The sequence below is a fragment of the Nematolebias whitei genome, chromosome 3, assembly GCF_014905685.2.
Source record: "Nematolebias whitei isolate Nwh7 chromosome 3, NemWhi1, whole genome shotgun sequence".
NCBI lineage: Eukaryota > Metazoa > Chordata > Actinopteri > Cyprinodontiformes > Rivulidae > Nematolebias > Nematolebias whitei.
This window is the reverse complement of record NC_056500.1, coordinates 12,033,288-12,061,181: the sequence shown is the minus strand read 5'-3', so window position 1 is coordinate 12,061,181 and position 27,894 is coordinate 12,033,288. Positions and strand designations below refer to the sequence as shown.

General features: G+C 39.1%; 1 protein-coding gene across 1 annotated transcript in view; it reads left to right on the top strand.

Annotated features, from left to right (window-relative positions):
* Positions 1 to 1,277: 1,277 nt before the first annotated feature.
* Positions 1,278 to 27,894, top strand: part of LOC119430522 (ribonucleoprotein PTB-binding 2) — a gene marked incomplete at its 3' end in the record, with an annotated part of 62,392 nt that continues 35,775 nt past the window's right edge. Inside the window, 2 exon segments of the mRNA XM_037697943.1 lie at positions 1,278 to 1,553; positions 27,351 to 27,417. Of these exon segments, the coding sequence (XP_037553871.1) occupies positions 1,278 to 1,553; positions 27,351 to 27,417 (343 nt within the window).

Here is a 27,894-nt window from a genome sequence, read left to right as displayed (position 1 = left end):
GGTTTTGAGTAATGAACAAGGCTGGGAGTTTTTAAAAGCCTCAGGAATCTTTTGCAGGTGTTTAGAGTTACGTCGTTGATTCAGATGGTTAGGTTAATAGCTTGTTTAGATAAACTTTTCATGATATGCTAATTTTTTGGGACAGGCATTTTGGGTTCTCATGAGCTGTATGCCATAATCATCAGTATTAAAACAATTAAAGACCTGAAATATTTCAGTTGGTGTGCAATGAATCTGAAATATATGAAAGTTTCATTTTTATCATTACATTATGGAAAATAATGACCTTTTTCACAATATGCAATTTTTTTTAGAAGGACCTGTACAGTACAGAAAATTAAATATACAAGGTTTAAGACATCCAAGGATACCTTTTAGGCTATACCTTAAACATCATGGGGCGGCTGTGGCTGAGCGGTTAGAGAAGTCCTCCAAATCGAGAGTTGGGGGTTCGAATCCACCAGCAGTCACATGCTGAAGTGTCCCTGGGCAAGACACTGAACCCCTCATTGCCTCTGATGTGTGTCTCATCAGTGCATGAATGTGATAAAGCTCTGATTAGTCTCATTAGAAGGATTTGTTCAATTAGCTTTGTAGAGATCTAGTAGAGTGCTGTATGAATGGGTAAATGAGGCACAGATTGTAGTGTAAAGCGCTTTGAGTATCTCAAAATAAGATAGAAAGGCGCTATAAGTACAGTCCATTTACATCTTTAATAAATGCCTAAATCAGGAAGCACGTTTACCAGAGGACATGCAGCTCACACGATGCTTGTTCAGCCTGTTCTAAAGCACATTTCTTGGAGAAATGCATATTTGGTTTAAAAATTAAACTGTAGATTCAGCTCTTCTCTTGATTATATGTTGGACAGCGGGGGTCGCCAAGAGTCCAAGGAGCAGACAGACGTGAACGGCACATAATATAGTTTACCACATACTTTTTTTTTTATCTAAAACATTTTTTTCTAGACATGATACAACAAAAGCCCAATATTGTTTTTGAATAGGGCTTTTCTTTAAGCAAAGCTTGCATATAAAAAAAAAAAATCCAAATTAAATTTTAATTTTTTTTTTTATATATATATAAAAAGTGTGGTTTCTATTAGCGTGGAATGAATAGCCTGTGAGTAAACTTGTTGAGTTTTAAGTGCATTTAGTGGTTTTTTTTTCTGGTTGTTGATTTTTACATCTCTCCTCCTCATGCGCACACACCTCCCACCTGCGCGCCTCCCTCTCTCCGTCCCCGCTGCGCTCGCGAACACTTTCCTTTCAGCCAAGATGGCGGCAGCCTCGTCCATCCGGCCGCCGAGCGTTCACTCCTCCCTCACCCGGCACAGAGCACTCTTCCCGGTGATGGACAGCCTCGAGAGCCGGCAGCCGGAGTACGAAGAGGCGGCGAGGAGAGCGCAGCCCTCCGAGCCGGGGATAAGTCTCCGAGACCTGCCGGACCTGGAGCGGGTGGAGGTGGAGCGGAGGCTGGCCAAAAGTCGGCTGGAGCTGAGCAACAGGAGGAAGATCCTGATGAAGAACCTGCCGCCGGACACCACCAACCAGGTACACCACCAAGTGAAGGAAAAGTAAACACAGCCAAGTTTGTTCGTTGCCTTTGAAACATTTTTAAATAGCAAAAAGTCGTGTTTATAGTTCGCGGCAGCTGTCGCTCATTTAGTTTAATTAGTCAAAAAACTTGGTGACGTCATGACCAATTAACCTCAGCTTGCTTCCTAAAGGTTCAGACTTTCTGAACATTAGCCAGTTGGTTTGATTTACTTATCCTCAAATACTCGTGTGATACAGCTGTTTCCATTTAATGCATCTTTATTTTGAACTGATGAGTATCTGCTTCTTTTTGTGTGTTTTCATTGTAGAAAAAGGAGGCATGACAAGACGTCATAAGTACTTTCTAGCAACAAGAATAGATGTAACCCATATTGCACCTGCTGATATTATGCATGTGTATTATTTTTCCATCCTTTGATATTTCCTGCATGCATTTTAATGCACAGCATGCTCTAACACAATCAATGCTGTAATCAGATCAGCTCTTTACCATTTAGTTTAAATTTCCCACCCACAGCTCTAGAGGCACATGAAGAATCTGAGCATGTAAAAAAATAAAAATAAAGAGCTTCAGCTCCTGCAGACATGACAGGTGGAACACACAATTCTGGACTTTTCATGCTTTAAGTAAACCATGATGCTTTAATAGAAGCCAAAGCAAATTATCAACCGATGCAAAAGGCCATAGATGCTGAGAGACTTTTGCCACTAAACAGATTTTAAAGAACTTTAAGGAAGTGATGAACAACTGATTAACTTGTGGAGTTAATTTAATTTAAGATGGCCATCACAGCTAAACTCAACATTTTAAAACTAAGTTTGGAAATTTTTTAGCTAAAATTTGACTTGGTAGTAGTTGAGTCATCCTAAACATACACTCTGAGCATCACATCTAATGACTTAAACTTCTTTGTCACATCTCAACATAAGACAATCATTGTCTAAAACTCTGGCGTAAAATGTGGTATTTCTTGAAGAAATGCAAGAACTGCATGCAAGGGCTTAAACATTAATGTTTCCTGTCAAATACCATAGAGCGACTTCACTGTTTTTAACTTTATGATTCCACCACTAAGTGTTTTTCATCACTTGTGTGAGCATGCACGCCTTTAGGAGGCAGCGTGTCGAGCCTGCGCTCATGGTGTCTTCCTTCAGGCTCGTAGCACCAGACATTCCTAAAGAGGGTTGCAGCTGTAAGAGCCAGTGCTCTGCCCAAGTGTTTATGTGCACGTGGGGAGGGAGGTAGTGAGAACGAGCGTGACGGCATGTTGTGTATGAGAAATGACAAGCAGAGGGGTAGAGGAGAAGGAAAAAGTCAAAGAAGTCATCAGACGAAGCAACGGAACAGGATTTTCTCTGTTTCTCAGAGCAGCATAAAACTATCAATTTAAAGGAATCCATGTGACTTTGTGACGGTTCTCTGTGTGAAGTTTAAGTCATTGTTCAACTGACAGATCTTGTTTCCCAACAATCTCAAAGGTTGTCAGATAGAAATGGTTTCAAGAAAAACTTTTCCAACTCCCCAAATATTGGCTACATCAGCATGATGTTTGAATGTGTTGCTCGTCACATTTTATCGTCTTCCACACAGCTGTAGACTTGTGGCAGAGGAAAGCTGTTATGTTCTATGAAACCCGTCTGCCTACTCTTGAACAGCCAGCCGACTCGTTCCCCTCATACCCGCTGCCCCATTAGCGAACACTGAGCTGCAGTCTGGATAAGTGCGAGTGCACGGTGCACTGTGTCAGATATATGGTCTGCTGACGGTCTTCGTCTCAGGGAGAGGTGGGGGGATGGGAACGGAGGAGGAAGAGTAAAGAGGGGATGGAAAAACTGGTTGATGGCGAAGTAGAAAGGGAAGAACGTTTATGGAAGAGCAACATGAGGGAATAAAGACGTGACAACAACAGATCGTTAAACGATCAAGGAGCTACAGTAGATATTTTCCACTGACAATCAGAGCTTTGCTTATTTTCTTTCTGTTCAGAATGACGACTCCAGGAACTTGCTCTGTGTTTTAGTTCAGATACCGTATTTTCCGGCCTATAAGTCACAGCTTTTTGCATAATGTGCATGCCCTGCGACTCATACTCCAAAGTGACTTGTTTATGTTTTTTCCTATATTTATAAACCAATTTTTAGCTGAGATGTGACCGTTTTCTTTCATTCTGACCTTGAAAATATTGAACCCTACCATTTTTAGCCGCTACATGGCACTTGAGAAGTATGGCATGCCGTTGTGCCATGTAATAGGTAAAAGTGACTATTAATGACACAATCAGCTTGCCTTAGTAAGCCACCTTCGTCCTGCTCCGGGATCATGCCTAGAGCAACTGTCAAATCAGCTTCATTTTGCTGCGCTGCCCCGGCGAAATGCAGCTAATTTGACCATTGAAGTGCATTTATTAAGTAAAAGATCAACTGAGACGCACCTTTGCTTTAATGTTGAGCAAACAAATTATTGTTTTAGGTGCTTATGTTGTTAAATTTTGAAGAAATGTGCAGCGTTTCTCCTCCCTGATTTCCTCCCTCTGGGCGCTCCCGGAGCACCGAGGCTGTGAATACTTTTGAAATACAGCTGATTTGATTGTTAAAGTCCTTTTATTAAATAAAAGTTCAACTGAGACACACCTTTGTTATGAAGGTGAGCAAACAAAGAATTGCTTTTAGGTGGTTATCTTGTTAAATTTTGAAGAAATGTACAGCGTGTCACCCCTCTGCTTCCGCCTATTGACTTTTGAAATGCAGCTGATTTGACCGTCGGAGTGTATTTATTAAGTAAAAGTTAGACTGAGATACACCTTTACCATAATTTTGAGCAAACAAATAATTGTTTTTAAGTGTTAATCTTGTTTAATTTTTGTTAGTCCTGCCGTGCACTCTCCCGCGGCCGCCATTTGGCAGCCAACTGATTTTTGGCACAACACCGACCCACATTTCTGGGTTGTCAGCAGTGACTCGTAACAAACGTGATGCGTTTACGGTGACACATAATAGATGCAACTTATACGGCGAAGCGATGTATAAGGTGCTGCGATGTGTACAGCGGAAAATATGGTATTTTTGATGGTTGGGAGTGTGATGCTGATTTGGAAACAAGAATATGTTATGCGTTTAATCACAGATAAACTAAATAAAATGCGCAAAAACATTATCGCCGTTTCACTTTTGGCAATGGGTGATTAAAAACGGAGGCCTGTAATTTGCATGTTTGTTGGAGAATTGTGGAAATTTGGTGTCATGCACAAAAATGAGGACATGTTGAGGCTTCACAACCAAAGAGGTGCTGATGGTCTCTCTGAGAACCTTCATTCTGTCTGAGTCAAGTCACATTTTGATGAACTATTTAATTTAATACTGGAAGCAAAGGTTTCCTGGTTTAATTAATAAAGCTTTAATTATTAATGTCATATTCACAGTTCATTCAGGCTTTACACAGTGGGGTTACAAAGTGTTTTTTTATTTTTTTCTTGTGCTCTTTGATGAAGGAAGACGCCAACCTGAATTAACCACGTGCACCTGAAAGCAGCTTTCGTTTATCTGGGATATTTGCAGCAGTTGGATACTTTAATCTGGAAAAACCTCAATATGTGCATCACAGTGCTCTTTGCAGGAATATTGTCAAATATTGTCAAACTCCAGCTCCAGATGAAACCTGTTGTCCAGTGCTAGGTGAGAGTAACAACTAATTTATGGATTACTGTCTTGTTTGAGGTTTGTTTGATCTATGTTAGAGTTGCATCCGGGCCCAAAAAAATCCGACCCAGCCCCAACCCGTAGCCAGCATTTCTGAACCCCACCTGACCCGACAAATTAACAGTAATTACAGGTTCGCCCCCCAAAACATTTTTAATTAAGCTTTGACTGCTTATTGTTATTAATGGTCGGGGGACGCGCAGACCGTGGTAAAGTTAGTTTTACATTGGACATTCGAGCTCCGTGGCTTCAGCGGTGTGTTCCTCTCATTCGAGTTCGGCTGACCAAAATCAGACTGCCTGCATCGGATCGAACGAGACAAACACACCGCTGAAGCCATGGAGACCCTGTTTCTGCCTGCATTCTGATTTATTCAGACATGGACCACTCTGACACGTCTGCTTTGTAATCTCACCTGTTTGGGTCGTCGGCCGCACGTGTCCGCTGAGTGCATTGGCTGAATGAACGTCCATTTGGACGATGGATCGCTGCCTGGCAGTATAGTCCCATCTGAAGCTTAACTGAACTTTTTACCTCTTTCAAGGCCGGGTAGCTCACGGTGAAATGGCCGCATGCGGCTGGTGAAGGTATGGCAAGCCATGTTGCCATATAATTGGATTTATGGCAAGCCATGGTGCCATATAATTTGATTGTGGCTTATCCACTGTCGCAATCAAAAGCCCAACACCGACCCGGCCGACCCATCCAGCACATTATCACACCCAGCCTGAATTCGGGTCGGTTCGGGCCGGGCTTCGGGCCCGGGTTAGAAATGACAGCTCTAATCTATATCATCTTCTGTACTTTGGGTGGGGCTATGTTAATTTATTTTATTCATCACGATGCAGCTATGAATGATTCTAAATCAGTTTATAAACAAACAAAAAAAATTTTGATAATCATTTTATGTTGGTAACATCCTGACATTATTAAGGGGTTAATAACATCAGTTTTTAATAACAGTGGTTACCCTGCATAGAGGTGGGCACCAGCTCCCCATGATCCCTATAAAAAAGTAGGTAAAGAAAATGGAAGAATGCAGAAAATTAATGGATCAATGAGTCCACATTAGATAATGATTTGCTTCCAAAAATATTTTTTTCCAAGTTCTTGAATTCGCTTTTTAGATACATTTAAACCCTATGAAACAGTGTGTACATGCTTGAATGTTCCCTCTGGACACCAGGGGTGTGTGAGTGTGTCCAGGTGTTTGAATATGTACAAGTAAACACAAGTGCATGCAAATATGACAAACGGCATGTCCCTGAGTCATCCTTCTGTCACTTTACATGCTGAGATGTGCTTGTGCCAAGGGCAGAACACACTGCTGTCATTTTAGTTATTTATTGCACCTGGGGCAACAACACTACCATCCTGATCAAGAAAGCTCATGGGAGACTCTACTTCCTCAGGCATCTGAGACGTGCTGGACTGGGAAACTCATACAGGTGTGCAGTGGAGAGCATCCTGTGCTCCAGCATCAACGTGTGGCATGGAGGCTGCACATTTGCAGAAAGAAAAGCTTTGCAGAGAGTGGTGAAGGCTGCACAGAAGTTTGTTGGAGTCAGCCTCTCCACCATCACAGACATTTACACCTCCAGATGCAGGAAGAGGGCCACCTGCATCATGAAGGACCCCACTCACCCAGCACACACACTTTTTGCCCTGCTCCCCTCAGGAAGGAGGTTAAGGAGCATTAAGTGTAGAACCACTAGACTGAGGAACAGCTTCTACCATGAGGCTGTTAGACTCATGAATCTCTAACCAGGATAATCACTGTGGAAAAAAATCACATCATGTTGCTGCTGATCTGTTTCATGTTGCTGCTGATCTGTTTCATGTAGCTGCTGATCTGTTTTATGTCGATGTGTTCATGCGTGCTCATCTGCTCACACAGACTCATGCTCATGTTTGTGCTGATGTTCGACATAATGTTTTTATGCTATTAGTGCTTAGTGCATTTTTAGTTGATGTTTTTCTTAGTTCACATCTTGGATGTTATTGTTTTTATTTTATATTTTATTGTTGGATGTAACTGGGACCCTGTGTACATAATTTTGCTCCATCACATGTACCACATGTGGTGCGAATGACAATAAAGAATCTCTGACTTTTAGTTGATTTGAAGCTTGTGTTTTCACATCTAGTTTAAACTACTCTTCCTCTAGTCCAGTCAGTGTAAACCAAAAGCACTGCCGAGTTCTGTCCAAAAGTGGTTGTATCTTAGCGTGACTATGAACTTAACTCAAGATACATTTTCTCCTCAGCTGTTGAGGTAGAGAAGAATTATTGATGATTTTTGATGCCCCATTTGAATAAAACTGATATCAACTCCATATAAATGCTCCAATCTGGTAAGACAGCAGTCAGACACATTTCATATCATATGATTCCTCTGAGATTCAAAACTTCTAGGCTAAATGGCAGAGGTGGGAGTTGTGCTGATGGGATAAAAGGTTTGGAAGTAACGTCGAAAGATAAGCATTGACTGGATAAGTGCTTGAGAAATGGAGAGAAGACTAATTGGATAAAAGGCTAGAAGAAAATAATGAGTGTGTGGGTGTGTGTGGGACCAAGACAAGGTGGCCGTCTTGGATGAATCGCTACAGCATATTTTATTTTTCGAAAGGAAATCATATTTATTCCAGTCTTTCCTATAGTTTTGTTTTTCTCTCTGCTTTGGTTAAACAGTTTGGACTTGTCTGCTGTTCACAACTGCAATCGTCAGTGTGCAAATGTATCACTAATAAGGTAAAAAGGTTTTTGTTCTGACTGCTGCAGGTTCCTGTTTTTTAAGAATCTCACCTCTTGACCTTTATATCTTCGGAGAACAGAATTGCATCAGATTGTGACAATTTGCTAAGTAAAAATTAGGGATGCACCTATACTGGTACCAGTATTGGGTGAAATTGTGTGTGTGTACTCACACTCATAAAAGTGATCTCATACCACTTTTTGTTAACATTCACCTTTCAGTTGAGATGTCAGATGGTAGAGTGAGCAATTTCAGCCATTTGAAGGTATTTCAAAGTGAACGGTAATGACCAAAATAAAGTGGACTAAAGTTAAGCTCAAAGAATTTAGGAGGAGGGATGAAATCTAGCACCAAAGTTCATGCTCAATAATCCAGGTAAAAATCCAACAATGTTCAGTCAGGTCATCTGTATGATTTTTTCTTCTTTTTTTTTTTTTTTTTTCTGAGATGTTTCATCCTTCATCCAAAGGACTTCTTCAATCTGAGGAGCCACCAACAAACTGAATCCCACAAGCAGCACACTCCCATAGTGGGGGAATAAACACAATTTGCTGGTGATAAGATGACCTCTGGATGAAATCTAGCATTTTTCTCACAATTTGTTTAAACTGCTAAAAAAAATAAATGCAGACTTTTAAGAGTTTGTTAATGACGGTGGCAGTCGTTGTTAAACAGGGTCTCGACTGATTTGGTACAAATTTGCATGTTTGTTTTGACATACGTATCTTATGCCAGATGCCCTTCCTAATTCAAACCTCATCATTTAGCTGAGTTTGGGGGGACTGGCATGAGAGATGCACTGATTTGTGCTCCCTAGTGACTGGTTTTTGCCTGAGCTTACACCTGCCTTGAAAATATTCAGGGGCTGCTCAACCCAAGACTCTGAGATGTGCAGATCCACTGAAATAACAAAATTTACATGCTACAATATCCTTAATCTGAGATGAGGACCCTGGGAGTAAACAGAGCTGAGCACAATCTTCTTGACAATCTCATCACTCAATGGATGCTTCTGGAAAAGACTAGTGCCCTGGATCTGTTTGAATAGTTAATACAAAAAAAAAAAAAAAATTGTCTCTAATTTTCAAACACAGTATTAAGTAATTGTAAGAAGCATAAAGTTGAATACCACGAAAAGGGAAACATTTCAGGAGAACGAGGGAGAAGAGAAAAGTCAAGAATGTAGGACTGAGGGTGGCAACACTAAATGTGGGGACAATGACATGCAAAGGTAGAGAGCTGGTTGGCATGATGCAGAGAAGGAAGGTAGATGTTTTATGTGCCCAAGAGACTAAGTGGACGTGCAGCAAGGCTCGCAGCATTGGAGCAGGGTTTGAACTGTTTTACCATGGTGTGGATTTTTTAATTTTATTTATAATTATTTAACCTTTGTTTAAACAGGTATTCTCATTGAGTCACGAGGACTCATTTATTAAAATTTAAAAAAAATAGTGTTATAAAAACACTGTAGGGGTGTTAGCAGCAGGGTTCTGTTAACAGCGTGGTCCTGTTAATGGAGTAGGGGTGGTCCTGAAGGAGGAGTTGGTAAAGAATGAAGTAGAGGTGAAAAGAGTCTTAGGTAGAGTGATGTCTGAAGGTAGAAGTAAAAGATCTGATGCTAAATGTTATTAGTGGTTATGCCCCACAGGCTGGATGTGATGAGGAAAAAGATAAACACTGGAAGGACCTGGATGAAGTGAGTATTCCCACGGAGGAGAGCGTGGTGATTGGAGCAGACCTGAATGGACATGTTAGAGAAGGAGATAAGATTAGGAATGAGATCATTAGAGGTACAGCACAAGTTGAACAACTGGGAGATAAAGTTAGAGAGGCCAGACTGAGATGGTTTGGACATGGCCAGAGGAGGGACATTCAATCCGTTCTTCTCATGCTGAACATTTCATTGTACTTTTAACCTTGTGTTAACCTGCATATGACGAACACAACTTGAACTTAAAGGATGTTTAGAAATGCAGGAAAAAGACAAAGAAGGCCAAAGAGAAGCTATATGGATGCAGTTAGAGAGGACATGGAGGTAGTTGGAGTGAGGACAGAGGATGCAGAGGACAGAGTGAGATGGAGGAGGATGACCCACTGTGGCAACCCCTGAAGAGGGAAAAGCTGAAAGTAGTAAGATGAAAGGCATTTATTAGTACTCATGTTGGTACATAGTTTTGTCAAGTACTCAAAACTACTTTGTTTGAAAAAAAATTAGGTATTTGTGCATGCCTGTAGTACAAATAGGATTAAACACTGAGGTTGTTCTTCTGCAAGGTGAAATGGTGCCATGCAGAGAACTAACGTGCATGTTTGACCTTCCAGTGGAAGGCAGCTCCACACTGATCAAGACTCTGTGATCATATGACACAGTGCAATTGACACTAGGCATAAATGTCAGATGTGCAGGTTGTGTCGGATCAAAAGCTCCTATCTTGGTCCATTTGAGTCAACATCTTACTATCAGGTCAGCGACAGCTCTGTAGGTACAATCCTCAGGTTCCAAAGCACACACTCAACCCAGAAAGTGATGACGAACTGTAAAACACTAACCTTGATTGATTGATTGATTGATTGATTGATTGATTGCATAGCTAGCAGCTTGAAGCCGTCTGCTCTCTTTTATGTAACTTGTTTATTTTTGTAAATTGCTTTCAGGAATTTTACTTTGCTCACTGGGAACAATAGGGTCTGTCAATCTGGTGTCACCAGTAATTGCTTTTTGTGAAAAATGAAAAGAAAAGTTTTATTTTACCAAAAACAAAAAAAAACAAAAAACCTTGAACTGTCAAATTCTCCAGATGAAACGACAATAGAAGTACAATACGTTATAATAGTTTTGAAATGCATATTACTGAAACTGGATTCTAGATTTGTGCAAATAATGTATTCTTTTTTCTCTTTTATTCTTTCACGTATATATTATTCTCTAGTTGTATCATGAAAAGCCTACAAAGATTAGTCTACAATTTCGAGGTTGGTGGATTTTTGCCCAATTTTCTTTCGGCAATTCAATATGGGTGCCTTTGACAAACTCTTAACTTTTTTCCTGAGTTTCAAAGACATTTTATAATATAACTGAGAACCTTAAGTAAAAAAATATCAGATTGTGCCTTTTTATGCATAACTATATTTTGATAGTTTCTTGTTAATTCTTGAGTTTGTGCACTTGAAGAAGCAGTTTCCTTACAACATTTTAGACTAGTTGTTTGCTTTAAAAAAATCTGGTGTCTTGAGTTATTTTTCTCACAACCAGTGAAATGATGCTGACTGTAACTCAAGTCTAAAGCATGATTAGATTAAGAGATGTTCTTTTAAGCTCTCTAAAGGTAAAACTAATAGTTTGGTTTGCTTTTCTAACGCACCAAGAATTTCTACATTAAAAAAAAGCTCTGTTAGGAAATAGTTTGGCTTAAAAATATATGCGTTAACCTTTTCTGTTCGTATTTGTATCTTTTAACATTTTGTTTTTTCAAATTTGTACATTTATTATTATTATTTATTATTATTATTATGTGAAAAAAATAAAAATAAAAACATAAATCAGAAACTGCAAGGATCAGGAATAAAGGTTAACCATAAATTATTTTTCATCTAAAGACTACAGGACTTTGAGTGAGGGAGTGACTTTTAGCTCAGTGGGAAAAATAACCTTCAATCTGAGCCCCGTTGCTTCAGGGCCAAAGCCAAGCAGTGACGGGTGGGTGTGGACAGGAGGGTGGGGGGAAGTGGGGTCACACTGGCTGACAGCAGAATTCATCCCGTCTTAAGGCAAGCCACCTGCCACCCTCAGCCCTCCAGTCCTGCCTTCTCACTGAGATCAAATCAACCAGCTTTTCTAAGCACGAAAACATGAAATGTAGAAAGCAACAGACACAGTTTGATGGAGTGTTGTGCTGTAGGATGTTTTTCTTTTAAGAATCACAGCTCTGACAGCATTGAAGCAGCAGGGAGAAAACACCGTACCCAGTACAAAGTCACCTTTCCAATACTTAACTCATAAATTTTACCTTCTTTAATAGGTCTCTTGTTAGAGATTGGAAATGGTCTTTCCTCTATAAAGTGGTTGAGGTGTAAAATCAATCTGTTTGACATAGTAATCACTGCTAATTTGTTGAGACCCTTCAGCTGCACCTTTTTACTTATTTTGGTAAATTTTAGAAATGTGAATCCTTTACACAAGTCTGGTAAAGTGTATACCAATGTCCTGTTTATTTAGAGAGGCATTTACCACCTTACCGTGGTGGAGGGGTTTGAGTGTCCCAATAATCCTAGGAGCTATGCTGTCAAAGGCTTCACGCCCCTAGTAGGGTCACCCAAGCAGACAGGTCCTAGGTGAGGGACCAGACAAAGTGCTTCTCAAACACCCCTATGATGAGAAAAATAAATGGACTTGATGTTCACTCGCCCGGACGTGGGTCACCGGAGCTCCACTCTGGAGCCAGGCCTGGAGGTGGGGCACGCGGGCGACCCTGGCGGTCTGATCCTCGACTACAGAGGCTGGCTATTGGGATGTGGAATGTCACTTCACTGGTGGGGAAGGAGCCTAAGCTGGTGTGTGAGGTTGAGAGGTTCCGGCTAGAAATAGTCGGACTCACCTCAACACATGGCTCTGGCTCTGGAACCAGTTTCCTTGAGAGGGGTTGGACACTCTTCCACTCTGGAGTTGCCCCTGGTGAGAGGCGCAGAGCAGGAGTGGGCATACTTATTGCCCCCCATCTTGGTGCCTGTGTGTTGGGGTTCACCCCGGTGAATGAGAGGGTGGCCTCCCTCCGCCTACGTGTGGGGGGACGGGTTCTTACTGTCGTTTGTGCTTATGCACCAAACGGCAGTTCAGATTATCTACCTTTTTTGGAGTCCTTGGAGTGGGTACTGGAAAGTGCACCTCCTGGGGACTCCCTTGTTCTGCTGGAGGACTTCAACGCTCACGTCGGCAATGACGGTGAGACCTGGAGGGGTGTGGTTGGGAGGAACGGCCCCCCTGATCTGAACCCGAGTGGTGTTCTGTTGTTGGACTTCTGTGCTCGTCATGGATTGTCCAAAACAAACAACATGTTCAAGCATAAGGGTGTCCATATGTGCTCTTGGCACCAGGACACCTTAGGCCGCAGTTCGATGATCGACTTTGTCGTTGTCTCATCTGGTCTGTGGCCACATGTCTTGGACACTCGGGTGAAGAGAGCCAACACTGTTGGCTTCTGGGTAGTGTAGTTCTTTTGACTGGTGATACAGTGTAGGCTTATTGAAAGAAAACTACAAGAAAGCATCATCCGGAAGCAGTGTTGGCTTCTGGGTTGTGTAGTTCTTTTTGACTGGCCTTACAGTATATGATTATTTAAAAGAAAAAACTACAAAATCGCGGCGCCTGTTCTAAGTATTTTTTTTTTCTTATTAACTTTTTATCTCATATCGTCCCAATCACACAAAGTAGCGAGGGACTACTGTACGCTTTACTGTGTACTTTGAAGGAACTTGAGCCAGTATTGAATGGTTGGTGACAATTTAACATTTGTGAGGGGCTTTCCAAAATGTCCTGAAACGTTAGGGTTCTCATTTTGACGCTCTTGTGCTGCTGGAACTTGTTTAAAAAATAAAATAAAGGGACAACTTTTATTTCAAATAACTGGTTGTTGATGTCTAAACTTGACTAGATCCATTCTCAGTTTAGTTTTTTCTAGAGCATGAATGCTGTGACTGTTTTTGTGTATCAATTAATGCAAACCCCAAACAAAATTTCAGCTCAAATCTGATCAGGAATTCAATCAAACATGTTGTTCAGTGTGATTCCAAAGTAAAATTGTGTGCTCTTTTGCCCAGTTTTGTCTCCATTTAGTTCACAACAATTGCAGTCTGATGACATAATTTGATGGAAGTCTAATCTATAGTTTCAACTTTAGAATATATTGTTATATTTTATGGCTTTCAGAGTTTTGTTAAGTTAAATTTTCATATTTTCTGTGTTTGTTTTACTGTATATCCTTGTTGATTTGAGTTTGTTCTGTATCTTGTTTCCCATTTTTATTCTGTCAGAATAGTTTCATCTGAGTTTTTGGCCTAATTGTTTTGTACTTCTCTGTTCAGGTTTTTGCAAAGATAATTTATTTGTATTTATTATTTTTAGAATTTGTGCTAATTTTCTTTAGCTTTGTTTTATTTCTGTCCGTAAGGCCGACACATCATCCAGTTTTAAGACTGGGCTTAAGAGTTTCCTTTTTGATAAATCCTATAATTAGGGTTGGCGTACTGCTATAGGCTTAGACTACTAGAGGACAAATTGACCTCATTTTCTTAAATGAATTGTTGAAATTGAATAGTTTTCATTTGATATTATTTCTATCTTAACATGTGATTCTCAACCTGCCATTGTGCATCTATTCCTCCTTCCTGTCCTCTCAAACCCAGCGAGTCGAAGCAGATGGCCGCTTGTCCTGAGCCTGGTTCTGCTAAAGGTTTCTTCCTCATGAGGGAGTTTTTTCCTTTCCACTGTCGCCTTCATGCTTGCTCAAGATGAGAGTTCTGCGATGGAGTCAAATTCAAAGCTGTTTGCTCCTCAGATAAATAATGTTAAATTATTATTTTTATATATGATTGTTTCTGTTCAGTGCCCTGAGATGACTTCTGTTGTGACTTGGCACTATATAAATAAATTGAATTGAACTGACCAAAAAAGTTAATGCTCAATAATCCAGGTATACAATCCAACAATTTTCAGTCAGGTCATCTGGACAGTTTTTTTTCTTTTTCTGAAATGTTTCACCTTCCATCCAGAAGGCTTCATCAGTCAAGGAAACACACAACACAAAACTGATTCTCCCCCAAACAGCTTACCCCAAAGAGGAACAAACCAGTTATGTTGGTGCTAAGATAGTGTCTTTGGCACGCCCCCTCCTCTGGAGCCAGCCCTCTTCCTCATCGACAGTCATGTCAAACTGGTTCAAAACCAAAAAAGTTCATGCTCAATAATCCAGGTATACCTGTGGGGGCATGCCAAAGAGACCATCTTGGCACCAACATAACTGGTTTGTTCCACTTTGGAGTAAGCTGTTTGGGGGGAAGAATCAGTTTTGTGTTGTGCGTTTCCTTGACTGTTGAAGCCTTCCGAATGGAAGGTGAAACGTTTCAGGAAAAATAAAAATAAAAACTGTCCATATGACCTGACTGAATTGTTGAATTGAACTGAATTGAAATTTGAGTTTGGGAGTCTTTGTGCTCATTTAGTAGTTTTCTCACATCCTGTTTTTTTTTTTTTGTTTGTTTGTTTGTTTTGTTTCTCCTTTTATTTGCATATTACTGTTATTTTTGCTTCTTGCTGGCCTTAAAGTTCACACCTGCTTTCTATCACCAATCACTGTACCTACCAGCCACTCCATCCTATCCTCTTGAAAACTTGTTGCTTCTTAGATGTTTTTTATTTTTATTTAACTTTTTCATTATTTGATTTTTATTTTTTACTTCCTGTGCATTGAGTTAATTGTTAGTCTTTTTGCATTCTGTACCTGCCATCTTGTGTCTCTACTTTTGGGTCTTTAAATCCACCAGAACAACTGTTACTGCCTCCTCATTAAAGTGAGTCCAAATATTGACCAGACTCTCTATGTTGAATCGTGTTTCGTAGTGGTGACAGATCGATCTGAAGTCATTGATACTGCTGTAAGGCTTAATGTCAAATGATATCAGTAACTTGGTTTCAGTTTTTGAGTATAGGTTTCTGTGGTTTTGTTGGCTTTCCATGGCTCTCTGTACGTCCCTCTGTTTCAAAGTGCTGCTCCTGCCACTGCGTGCAGCAGAGTAGCCACATTCTACTCCTTCCCCTCTTGTGCTTTGATGCCGTTATGTGACTCAAGGTCTGGCTTATTCAGGCCTGGCTGAAGTAAGAACCAGAAGATGGGAAGAGCAGTAGACCGTTGTTGTAAAACAATACAACAGCAATTATTAAAGAATTGTATGTTTACCCATAACCTTTGTTCACAGTCTGTGCTGGGTTTGGTTGTTTTGATAATCTATCCATCCATCCATTATCCTTCCTTTTTGGGCTGTGAGGAGCTGGTACCCATATCTAGCGTTCACTGTGTGAGAGGCGGGGTACACCTTGGGCAGGTCACAAGTCCATCATAGAACCACATGGAGACAAGAGACAACTGTTCACTCTCTCACTCACACATAGGGACAATTTAGAGTTACAAATCAGCCTAACATGCACGTTTTTGTTTTGTGGGAGGAAACTGGAGTACCTGGACATAACCCACGCATGCACGGAGAGAACACTTCAGATTTAGCAATATGATGCATACACTTTAATTATTAAAATGTATCAGTTTTGTTATTGTTATCAACATTGACGACATTGACAACATTGACCCCTATTTACTTGGTACTGAACTGATACCAAATCTTGCATCATAACACACCAGTAGTGTTGAAAGTTGAATAATTTTGCAATCTTTTGCTTGTTTGTTCATTTTTATTTTTATTTTTGTTAGAATATGATGGTACAATTAAAGCAAAGTTGAAAACAAGAAGGGAATATAGTTTAGGTAAAGAACAAAGAAGGGGAATTTAACAAGCTTGAATTTTGAACATTACATAAAGGACATCTACGTAAATGACACTAAACAAACTCATTAAACCAAGAAATTCAAGCAGGTTGTGAGGAGAAAGAAAGTGTGAGGTAGTGAGATGGTGCTGCACACAGGACAAGGTGTGAAGACAGAAAACATGTTTGAGAGAACAGCTTAAAAAAAGGATGTCTGCACATTTGTATTTATACTTCTCTGCTTGCAATGTGTGCATGCACATTCTCCACCAAGCTCTCCTGGCAGCCATTTGATGGGACAATGGTCCATGCTGTGTAAAATATGAAAGTGTTTTTTTAAGGATTTATAAGGCTGTACAATTAAACATTTCACACTGATCAATGAATAGGAATAACATTGTCTGTAACATCAGAATGTGCTCAAATACAGAGAAGCTTTATAATGTTTTGATATTTAATTGGAACATGTTGCACTCATTTTGGAAGTGAAAATGTACTAATTTGCCATAAATTTAGTAGTGCAATGTAATTTTACACTTTATAGGTAATTATATTTTGTGCTGAGATTTTGTACTGTGGTTAATGAGTTGACATTTAGGCGGTTTCAAAGGATATCTCTGCATTACAGTATTGGAAAGACTTTCTGTGAACACGAATGAAATCTAAACTGTTTTATTTTTTCATAGTATCATCTTCCCCTAAATGTACAATTTTCAAAAAAGTTACATATCATAGCTAAGTTCATTACAAACAGAAGTTGTAGCAACTTAAGCTTGTTAAAGGACCGTGAGTTTTGAAAGATGAAAATCAGCCTTGAAATCATTATTAATTTCAAATAAAGGGTAAAACACAAAAGTGTAGAATAATGTTTGATACCTTATTTAATTTACCTGAGCTCCTGTAGGCTGTCTGACTGTACTTAGACACACTACTGTAGTGTAGTGTGCAAATCTACATGAGTAATACAAATAGTGTGTTTCATACATTGTTTAATACGTTGCATTATTTACACGTTTTTCTTGATAGGCTGTGTTAAGAACGATTAAGTGCTGACAAAAGCATGTGATGATGAAACAAATGCCTCATTATGGAGGTATACATTCACCTTATGGTAAATTTATAGAGGTGAATCAGAATACCAACCAGCATGAGCGAGAATCATTAGTTTTATTCATAACTTAGAGGATAATTGCTCATAAATAGGTACATACAGCTCATTTAATGTGAATAATTGTGATTAATTAATCGATGTGTTAAAATCTTTCACTATGCAGCAATGTTACCTAAATATGGGACTACCATTTTACTCGCTGGCAGACTTGTACTTTCTCTTATTCTTTTGTTACATATTTTAGTCCATTAGTAGGTCAAGGACGCTGTTGCTCTTAGTAAGGAGGCCATGCAGAACGTGTTTGTCCTCTAATCCCCCAGATCTTTTCCCCACACAGATTCACAGAGCTGAAATTATAGCACACTGCTGCTTTTCTCCAGTGGCTCTGTTTGTGGTGGCAAGCAATCTCATTCATGACAAAACAAAGAAAATAAATGTGTCTGTTTGTATAATGAGTGAACAGGTGTCACTGTGAACATTTCATCTCTCTTCCGTCTGTCATCTTATTCCAGGGAAGGTAAATCCCACGAGTTTGGTTCACCTTGCATTCCTCCATCACCTTTCACAGTCTTTACTGAATGTGATCTTCTCTTGAAGGGCAACTGTTCAGAACAAGAAATGACAAAAACCTTATCTGATGCAAGCTAAAATGAAGAACCCAAACAATATTCATATACTAAAAGACACTGCACTTTTCTCCAGAAACTAGAAAATTGAAGTTATGACTGGGGGAAAAGTGCTGATTAACCCAAGAAAAGGTCAAGAATCACACATCCCAATTTGCAGTCAGTCTCTAAATACAGCTCAGACAAATTCATTCAGTTTTATCACATTAGATCAGTCCTCATTTTAAGATGTCCAGTTAAGGAAACCTGCTGCATCAAATGTTCTCTGTTTTGACCATAAATGGGTGGTGGGTGACAATCAAGAGGAGAGCTCCCTTTAAACTGGGGAGTCCTTGAGCAGAATCAGACTGGGAAACGGGGGGGTGGGGGGGTGTCTGCCTTGACCGTCTGGGTGCTGAAAAGGACGAGATGAGTGCAGACACACACACAAGCGCACACAGACAGACAGACAGGAATACCTTCTATGGGTTGGAGAAAAACCCTGCAAGGTTTATTACAGCCATAATGTCAGCAGAGTGGTGGGGGGTGGGGGCTCAGATGTCTAGAGTCAGATTAACTCTGTGGCATCATAACTGGAATAAATGTTTTAGGTTAAAGAGATATTCTCTCATTTCTGAAGTGATGTTTTGTCAGATAGTTATCAGTATTTAGTGCCTTATTTGCTGTGACTTCAGCCATCGAGCACGGAGTATGGAACAGGGGTCTGCAACCTGCGGCTCTGGAGCCACATGTGGCTCTTTGGTCCCTCTATAAATAAAGTTGACTTGACTTGACTTGACAAAGTAGAAGGCCAAAGAGGAGATATATGGATGCAGTTAAAGAGGACATGGAGACTGAGTGAGGGCAGAAGATGCAGAGGACTGAATGAGATGGAGGAGGATGACTCTCTGTGGTGACCCCTAAAGAGATAAAAGCTGAAAGAAGAAGAAGACAATGATGATGATTGGTCTATGCTCAGCCCAGTCACAGTTTAATAGGTGGGGTTTGGATGAGTAAACACCAACAAACTTGAAAGCATAAAATGCAGAGAAACCCATTTTCACCTTGTATTGTAATATCAATCTGGCGGGAACGGTGGGTTGGGGTGGGGATGGGGGAAGTCCAGTTTGGTAGGCAGGGCGCTCTGTTTTGTTTACAGGGTGGGTATATCACCTCTTCTACTTTTACCTTCAGACACCTCCATATTTGACACTCTTTTCACTTCTACTACATTTTTTTGCTTACTCCTCCTTCAGGACCACCCCTACTTCATTTCTCTTTCTATCCACACCATGGTAAAACTGTTTAAACCCTGTGCCGATTCTGAGAGCCATGAAGCCTTTCGGCTCGGTCTTTTGGACACATACCTTACCTTCCTTCTCTGCATCATGTCAGCCAGCTCTCTACTATTGCCTGTCATTGTCTCCACATTTAGAGTTGCCACCCTCAGTCCTACAGTCTTGTCGACTCTTTGACTCTTGTCGAAGATGAATCCGGTATGGTGTCGCTTAGATTAACTGGCATATTAGTTTTGGCAAAAGTGTTTTACATCGGATGTCCTTCCTGACACAACCCTCATCATTTACCCGGGCTTGGGACCGGCACAAGAGATACACTGGCTTGTGCTCCCTAGTGGCTGGTTTAATAATAATCCAGATTCATACAGTGAAATGGGAGAAAACAAGTGGTCAGTGGATTAACTCTAAAATATTATAAACTGAAAAAAATGATGTTAAAATATATCATCACCAACTCAACTAAGTTCCAAGCTTGGATTGAACCCAAAGATCTCTGATTACAAGAGCACTGATTTAATTTTAGACTTAATACTACCACACCAATACACACTCTCCACAGAACTGTTTAAATAAGATCTTATCATGGTAGCAAAAATGTCCTAGTTTTTGTCTGTCCTCTGTCCTCCTCAGTTTTCTGTTCAATTCCCCTCTGTCTACTCCAGATGGATTTAAACAGTCTCCATGGTTGGACACAGCAGGTTTCACTGGAGCTCTGAGCTCACATCAGGTTTAGTGTTAGTAGTAGCTGCATCAATGCGCTAAAACAATCCAACTGTGTCCACAGGGCAGAAAACTGGACACCTCAAATGAAATTGTATTGGACCTGCCTGTTTGGATCACTGCCAACATGTTCAGAGCCGCTGGCCGAACACGGGTCTTTGAACAGTATCGCCCCATGACCGTGAATAAGTAAAACACTGAGAATGATTCTCTAAAAATAATTTTAAATGCAACTTAAAATTGTCAAAACAGTTGAAAAATACTCAGAACAAAACAATAAATAGCAAGCTCAGCAAGTAATTTATATTATTTATTAGCAGGAACTACTTTGTGGAGCAAATTAATTTTTTTCATGATTTCTTTTTGCCTCTATGGAACAAGTTGCCACTGAGCAAAGTATTGTTATAAAACTTGAAATGTATTTTTACTGTTATGGAGTACAGTATTTTGGGTCGTAATCTATGGAAATATAAAAAAACACTGGATGAGCTAAAGTGAAGTTGTTAATGAAAGCAGAACCCAGCAGTAGTAGTGGGCAACAACACAAGAAGTGCAGAAAACACCTTTTAAACGAGAAAAAGGTTGTATCATGGACTTTGATTCTTTTTGCTTGATCGTGAACATTTTTTTCCTGGACTTCATTAAACTTTGCATGCAATGAAGTCATACTTGACTTAAATATTTTTGTTCTTTTCAAACATTTCCCTCTTATTGATGTGCTAATCAGTCAGCTGTTCTTATATACTGAACTGAACAGTAATTTGTTTGTTTTATTAGTCCTTGCAACACACACAGCCTTTGGAAACAGTCATGCACTGTGTCTTTATGAAACCCTGGTTTAAATTAGCTCAGATAATTATAAACTTGGTAATAAACCGTAATGAAACACGTGGGATTGTATGCAGCTGTTGGAAGTAGCAGCTTAAAAGTAGACTAGGCTAGTGAGGTATGTGGTGTCTGTCTTGCTCTGCAGCAATTGATCAATAAATTACAGCTTGAGGAAGCAGCCACGTTCAGTGAGTGCGGAGCTGAAAGGTGCAAAGGTCATTATCATCTGTTTCGAGTGGTTCTACACCTTGCTTGAAACGAAGCTGCCAGGTGTAAGACCAAGGTTCTATACTGTTCTTTCTCAAGACGCATCCTCTCAGGGCAGTTTGCTTTAATGCTCCACCAAAGTGTGCGCCCACACATGCACATGAAATGGGCCGTGGGCTTAAAGCTGGAACTGTAAAACTGACTGGACTTGCTTGAAATGTCAGCTTGCTTTTTTTTTTTTTTTTTTTTTAAGTGTTCAGGCCTGTAAAGTGATTTTTTTGTCAGAATGGCATCCGAGTGTTACAGAACTACCTGGTTCAGAAGCAGTTCGGTGGATCTGAACAATGGCATGTTTTAATTGTTTAAATGTCATTTAGATTGATCAAAATTAGTTTTAGTCAAGTAGTTATTCCACACTATTTAAAAGGCTAAGGTGGAAGATTATGATTTTGCATGCATTTTTTTTTGTCTGGTAATAAAATATCTCAAGAATCAGTTGACAAAGTGTGTATATGTATGTATATATATATATATATATATATATATATATATATATATATATATATAATAAAAGCTTGGTGAAAGTAATCACAGTATAAATGTTTACACCTGAAGACTTCTTGGAGTCAGTTCAGTCCAAAATGGCTGTCAGTGCAAACTGAGCTTTAAAACCCCAAAACTTAAGTAAAAATAAAAATAAGTTGGCAATTTTTTAAAACTCAGCTACAATTAAAGATGTGTAGTAGCTGAGAGTCATTCAGCACACATACCGAGTCTTACACGTCAAATTGCATGGGATTGTGTTAAATCTTTTTGAAGTTTGACCAAAACAATCGCCACTTTGTCATTTTTCAACATAAAATGATCATAGTTTAAAACTGACTTGAAAGGCGGCAGGTGGTGTGTAGTCCTCGCATGCAAAGCATTGCTTAGCCTTTAATTTGGTAAGCCTTGAATTTTATTTTGGAGTCTACTAAATTGATTGAAATGATTTATTTAAAACATATTTTTGCACAGTATACTGTTTTATAACATCTTCTCACTTTGTTTTGGCGCCATTCTGTGTAAAACCTGCATAACGTGCAACAAAATTCATATGAAAAAAAAGTTTCACTACTTGCGCTTTTATTTTGATGCTCTTGCTCAGGAAAGTATATTAGGAAAACGTAACTGTGGTGATATTGCAGTGTTTTGGGGTGACGGATACGACTCACATTTTATCATTGTAATGTTCACAGTGCTCTCCATTTACCAGTTGAGGGCATTTTTGAAGAGTGGGGCGGTGTTCCATCAGATGGCCATATCTGGATTTTTTGCAGGCAGTTTTCTACAGTGTTTTTAAAATCCTTTGCTATTTTGACATTACACAGCGATATAGCAATCTCAATAAAATGTTGTATTTTGCAGTCCTGCTCCTGCATAAATCTAACACTTGAAGCCAGTCAAACCTGTCAAAAACACTGAAGTTTTGCTCCAAATTAAAGTAGAGAAAAAACATTTAAACAAACATTTCATCCCCAACCATAAGTAAGTTTAGCTATTCTCTTTTTTGGGTCAGAAAGTTATTGAAATGCTGAAGTAGATATGTGAAAAAATATGTAAAAATTTAGTTAAAAAATAAAATGCAAAGAGACGATGGTGGGAAACAAAGGGGGGAAAAAGAGCAGCATGATGTTGTTTTACATCATCACTGCTTAAACCGTCAAAGGCAAAATTTTGCCATTAAATCCAGAAAAGCAGAGACGTGTGGTGAAACAGTCCATGCTGAGAAAAGGATTGAGTGGTGTAATTTAACTTTGTCTTGATGTCCTGAGTGCTCTGCAGGTTCTCCGTCTTTAGAGACACAAAAATGCTTCAGACATTGACATTTTCACTTCTTTTTTGATGCAATTCTTTATTTTGTTGCTGTATTTTACTGTCTTCTTATTAGCCATGTAGAGAACTAATCTCATACTTCCACAATAAAGACTATTTTACAGAAATGGTGCACATTTGCTAAACATGTTAATTATTTTAAAAATGTTTATTATGCTGCTGTCATTTAGATTTAGATTTTAGTTTTTATTTATTTATTTTTTGCTTTTGCCTGCAGATTAATTCTGCCCTTTCTCAAAATCTTCTATCTATGCATATTAGATACTTTTCTCTGTATGTCCTTCTGTTGGCTCTGAGCTGGGTGTAGTGAGCTGACCCCCTGTGTGGGCTGTTTTATGTGGCCTTCACGGGTATGTAGCATGCCTCTTATGTGCACATGTACATGAGTGGGCTGGCTGCTGGTTGGAGGGGCAGGAAAAAAACGGTCCTAATCACCCTAGTTGTTTTATAATAGCTTCAGGTATCTTTTTATTCTTTATTTATTTAGATAAAAATATGAAATTGCATCGGACATGTTCTCTGTGAAGTATCTGGTGACCTTTCAGGTGTACCAAGCCTGTTTTCATTCACACACTAGGATTGGATGACTATGAAATGTAACATTATCATAAAACTAAGTTCACACCTTTTGTTTTTGTCTCTGAAAGGAAGCAGAAAAGGTGGCCTTTATTAGCTGACAGTAAATAAAAGCACTGGAAATGGGCAACATTAGCCGAGGATGGAACATTGGTGTCCTCCAAAAACACATTCATTTTTGTTGCCACTGTTATTGTTCAGCCTTCTTCATAAACTTTATGCATTGAACTAGCTATTGAATAAACACATGTGCTGTTTGTATAAGTTTAAACAAACTTGGTTTATTACAATATGTTTAAAGTAAGAGAATATTTCCATGTGGGTTTTTTGTTTGTAATCTGTGAATTTTTATAGAATCCCTAAATGTTGTGCATCCGTCCATTGAATGATCGTTTGTGTTTTCTGTTATTCTGTTAAGAAAACAAAATGTAAACTGTTTCATGCAATAAATGGAGAGGTGTAAAAATACCCAGTAGAGCATTTACTTGAATTGCTTGCTAAGTTTGATTTATGAGCTAGTTGAGACGATGGAAATTGACTCTTGAATCAGCTCTGAGTAGCCGTCAGCTTGACTCCCCCATACATTTCTCTCCGATTCTTCAAACTGACAACAATCTGAAAGCAAACTATATCCCTTGAAGGGATATGTATTGCCAGCTGCCTTGCATAAAAAGAGATTCAAACAAATATCTTAGCACTCAGGGCGTGTATGATGAGGGTGACTATGGTCTTCTTTCAGCTTTTCCCTCTTCAGGGGTCTCCACATCAAGTCATCCTCCTCCATCTCACTCTGTCCTCACTCCAACCATATCCTCTAACTGCATCCACAACCTCCTCTTTGGCCTTCCTCTGTCTTTTTCCTGGCAGTTGCATTTCTAACATCCTTCTACCAATCTAAGAGGATGACTATGTACTAACACACCACATTTTGGCTCAGTATCTGAACAACTTACTGAATTAAAGCCTTGTGTGTGTGTTTGCTCAGCTCTGTTTGGCTAAAGCTAATCGGTTTCAAAAGTAAACCACTTTTAGATGTACGTACATCCAATAATTAGTTTCTGAGTATTTCTGTAAAATCTGAGATGTTTTGCTAACGGTCATACCTGACTTTGCTTAAGAGTGTGGAAAACGAGCTTGCATCTCATAATTTTGAGAAAAAATGATCAAATTTCTGTTTTAGTCTGACTGAATTCTGAGTGATTGTGACCAGTGAGCCATGAAGTTACATATAACTTCAGCAGGATATTATAAGAAGCATAATGCCATGAGTATTCTTCAGTGAGTCAAGTGTAGAATCAGACATTAATGACCACTTTTCCTAAAACAACCCTGTAACTTCCTAAGTAACGAACTAAAGGATCCCAACTTTTGTATTTAAGCCCCCTTGGAGCCTGCTGTATGTAAAACACTGTTGATTTGTACAACAGTGGTGCTCACTTATCAGAAACATATAAAGACACTTGTTGCTTAGCTCTAAACACCCTGAGCTTCAATTTTCTTGTGTTTAGGGACAACTCTTTGCAGCTACACTGAAACCAATTAGGAAGGCGCCGCGGTTAAAACAGTCCTCAGTGAGCAGTGACAATATTAACCCACACAGTGTAAGGCTTTCTTGCTATGCTATTGCATCTTCCTTGCTTCCCTTTTTTCCTCTCACCTCATCATATTTTGTCACTAAAGAGACAAAGAATACATTTCATCTGGAGAGAAGAATCTGATTTCTGCTTTGATGCATCAGTGTGTGCCTCCCATGTGGTTTGGAGTGCTGTGCAAAGTGTGTTGGGCTCATAACAGGAAGGTTTTCATCTTTAAACTATTTTAACAGCTACTTAAGAAGAAATTACTGCAATTTGATGCGTCTTCCGTTCACTGAAATTAATTACGTGGGGGGGGGTGCTCAAGTGGCGACACATTTTTCATCATAATGAGCTAAATCTGTGAGCTTCATTAATCCAGTTATCAAGGTTTAATCTGTTTTTGTTTTCTACAGAACTTTTGTGTTGACACAACTGTTGTGTAGAAGTGAGTGCATGTCTGGAGTACTGTTAAAGAGATTGTAGCCAATGGATGCAAAGCATTTTAGATTACTATGGCAGAAAGTATAACTAGAGAAACTGTTTTTGAATGCAGTGAGTGCTGAATGACTGCTCAATTTTATTTTATTAAATTAGTTTAAAAAAGCAAAACAAGGCTAAAATTTGTAAAAGCAGTCACTTAAAATAGCTACACTGTAACTAAACTGTAACATGATTATGTGCTGCTGACTATCCATGTGGCTGATCTTATGCTGCTAATTTATTTAATTCTTCTGTGTCCGTTCATACTCATCTGCTCACACACTCATGTTCGTGCTACTGTTGTTCGGCATATTTTGTACTATTCGTATTTAGCGTATTCTTAGTTTAATGTATTTCTTAGTTCATATCTTAGATCTTATTACTGTTTTTCTTATAATTTATACTTTTGTTGGATGCAACTGGGACCATGTGCACACAGTTTCATTCCACCACATGTACCACATGTGATGCGAATGACAAAAAGAAACTTTGTCTTTGAACTAAAAGTAAAACAAATTGCCACACTGTAGCTAAAAAAAGTAGCTAAACAGAAAAATAATACAATTATAGCTTAAAGCTCAAACAAGCAATAAAACGAGCACGATAGTGATTAAATTAGACTTAAGAGAGATGTTAATTAAACATAGTGCATAGTCTGTATTTTTCGGACTATAAGGCACACCGGATTATAAGGCGCATTAAGCGAAACTAAACTACCACAGGAACACTTCATGTGGTTTTTTTTTTGTTTTGTTTTGTTTTTTAGCGCCGTGTACCACATAAAATAGGTTAGAGGTCAGTAAGCACAACCAGAATTAATACATAAGGTGCACCAGATTATAAGGCTCACTGTCAATTTTTGAGAAAATTAAAGGATTTTAAATGAGCCTTATAGTCCGAAAAATACGTTACTTGATTTTGTTCTCTTGAAAAGTTTAACTTCAGACTGGCCTCTTTATTTTCCAAGTTGTCTCATCTTCCATCCTCGTCATTCTCATGGGGAACTTCAACATCCTCAGCTTTGCAACTTCTAGTTCTTTCTTCTGTTTAATTGTAACTCTCTCCAGTATGTACAACATACAGTAACTGGTCTCACTACTCTCTTGTAAACTACTGATGGTTTGGACGTGTCCAGAGGAGGGACAGTGGGTATATTGGTAGAAGGGTGTTAGTGATGCAGCTACCAGGAAAAAGACAAAGAAGAGATGTATGGATGCAGTTAGAGAGGACATGGAGGTAGTTGGAGTCAGGACAGAGCGAGACGGAGGAGGATGACTCGCTGTGGTGACCCCTGAAAAGTGAACAGCTGAAAGAAGATGACAATGACTTGATATTTGGACAACAAATGATGATTTTGTTAAAGAAAAAAAAAATCTAATGAATTCAGTTTGTTTATGGCATGAAGCTGGTTAAAAAAATAACACATTTGATTTAAGTGCACTTTATAGTCTGTATTGAAAGACTGTTGAACTATTCAGTCATTTTGGTCTCATAAAAAACTTTTGACTCAAGTGTCTTTTCTTTTTTGTGTAGGAAGTCCATGAAATTCTGAAAGGGTATGAGCTGAAGTACTGCTTTGTGGACCGCAGCAAAGGCACAGGTAAAATTGTCATCCAACCAAACATGAGCACACAAACACAAGACACATCACTGTTTTCATCTGTTCAACAGACACCATTTAGTCTTTTAGGCATTCTGTGAAATTAATTTTCATCTTGTTTATGGCCTTATTTAGACATGGAGTGTCACAGTGTACTGTATGCACAGCATTTGCTATTTGCACAGAATTAGAAAATACATCAAAAGTGACATCAGAGGAAAACCTTTCAGTTTTTTGAAAGCCTGACATTTTGTTGTTAGCAATTTGTATTAGCGGTGAAAAGTTTAATCTGATAAACAAAGACATTTTTTTTTCTTATGGTCACAGGTTTTATATAAAAATATTCTTAGGTTCTGCAGCTGATAATCCACAAAAATATAATTTATAGAAAAAAGAACTGATTTTATTGATTTGATAGCACATAGTTTTAAATGGCTCTACAAAAATAAATAAATAAATATATATATATGTGTGTAT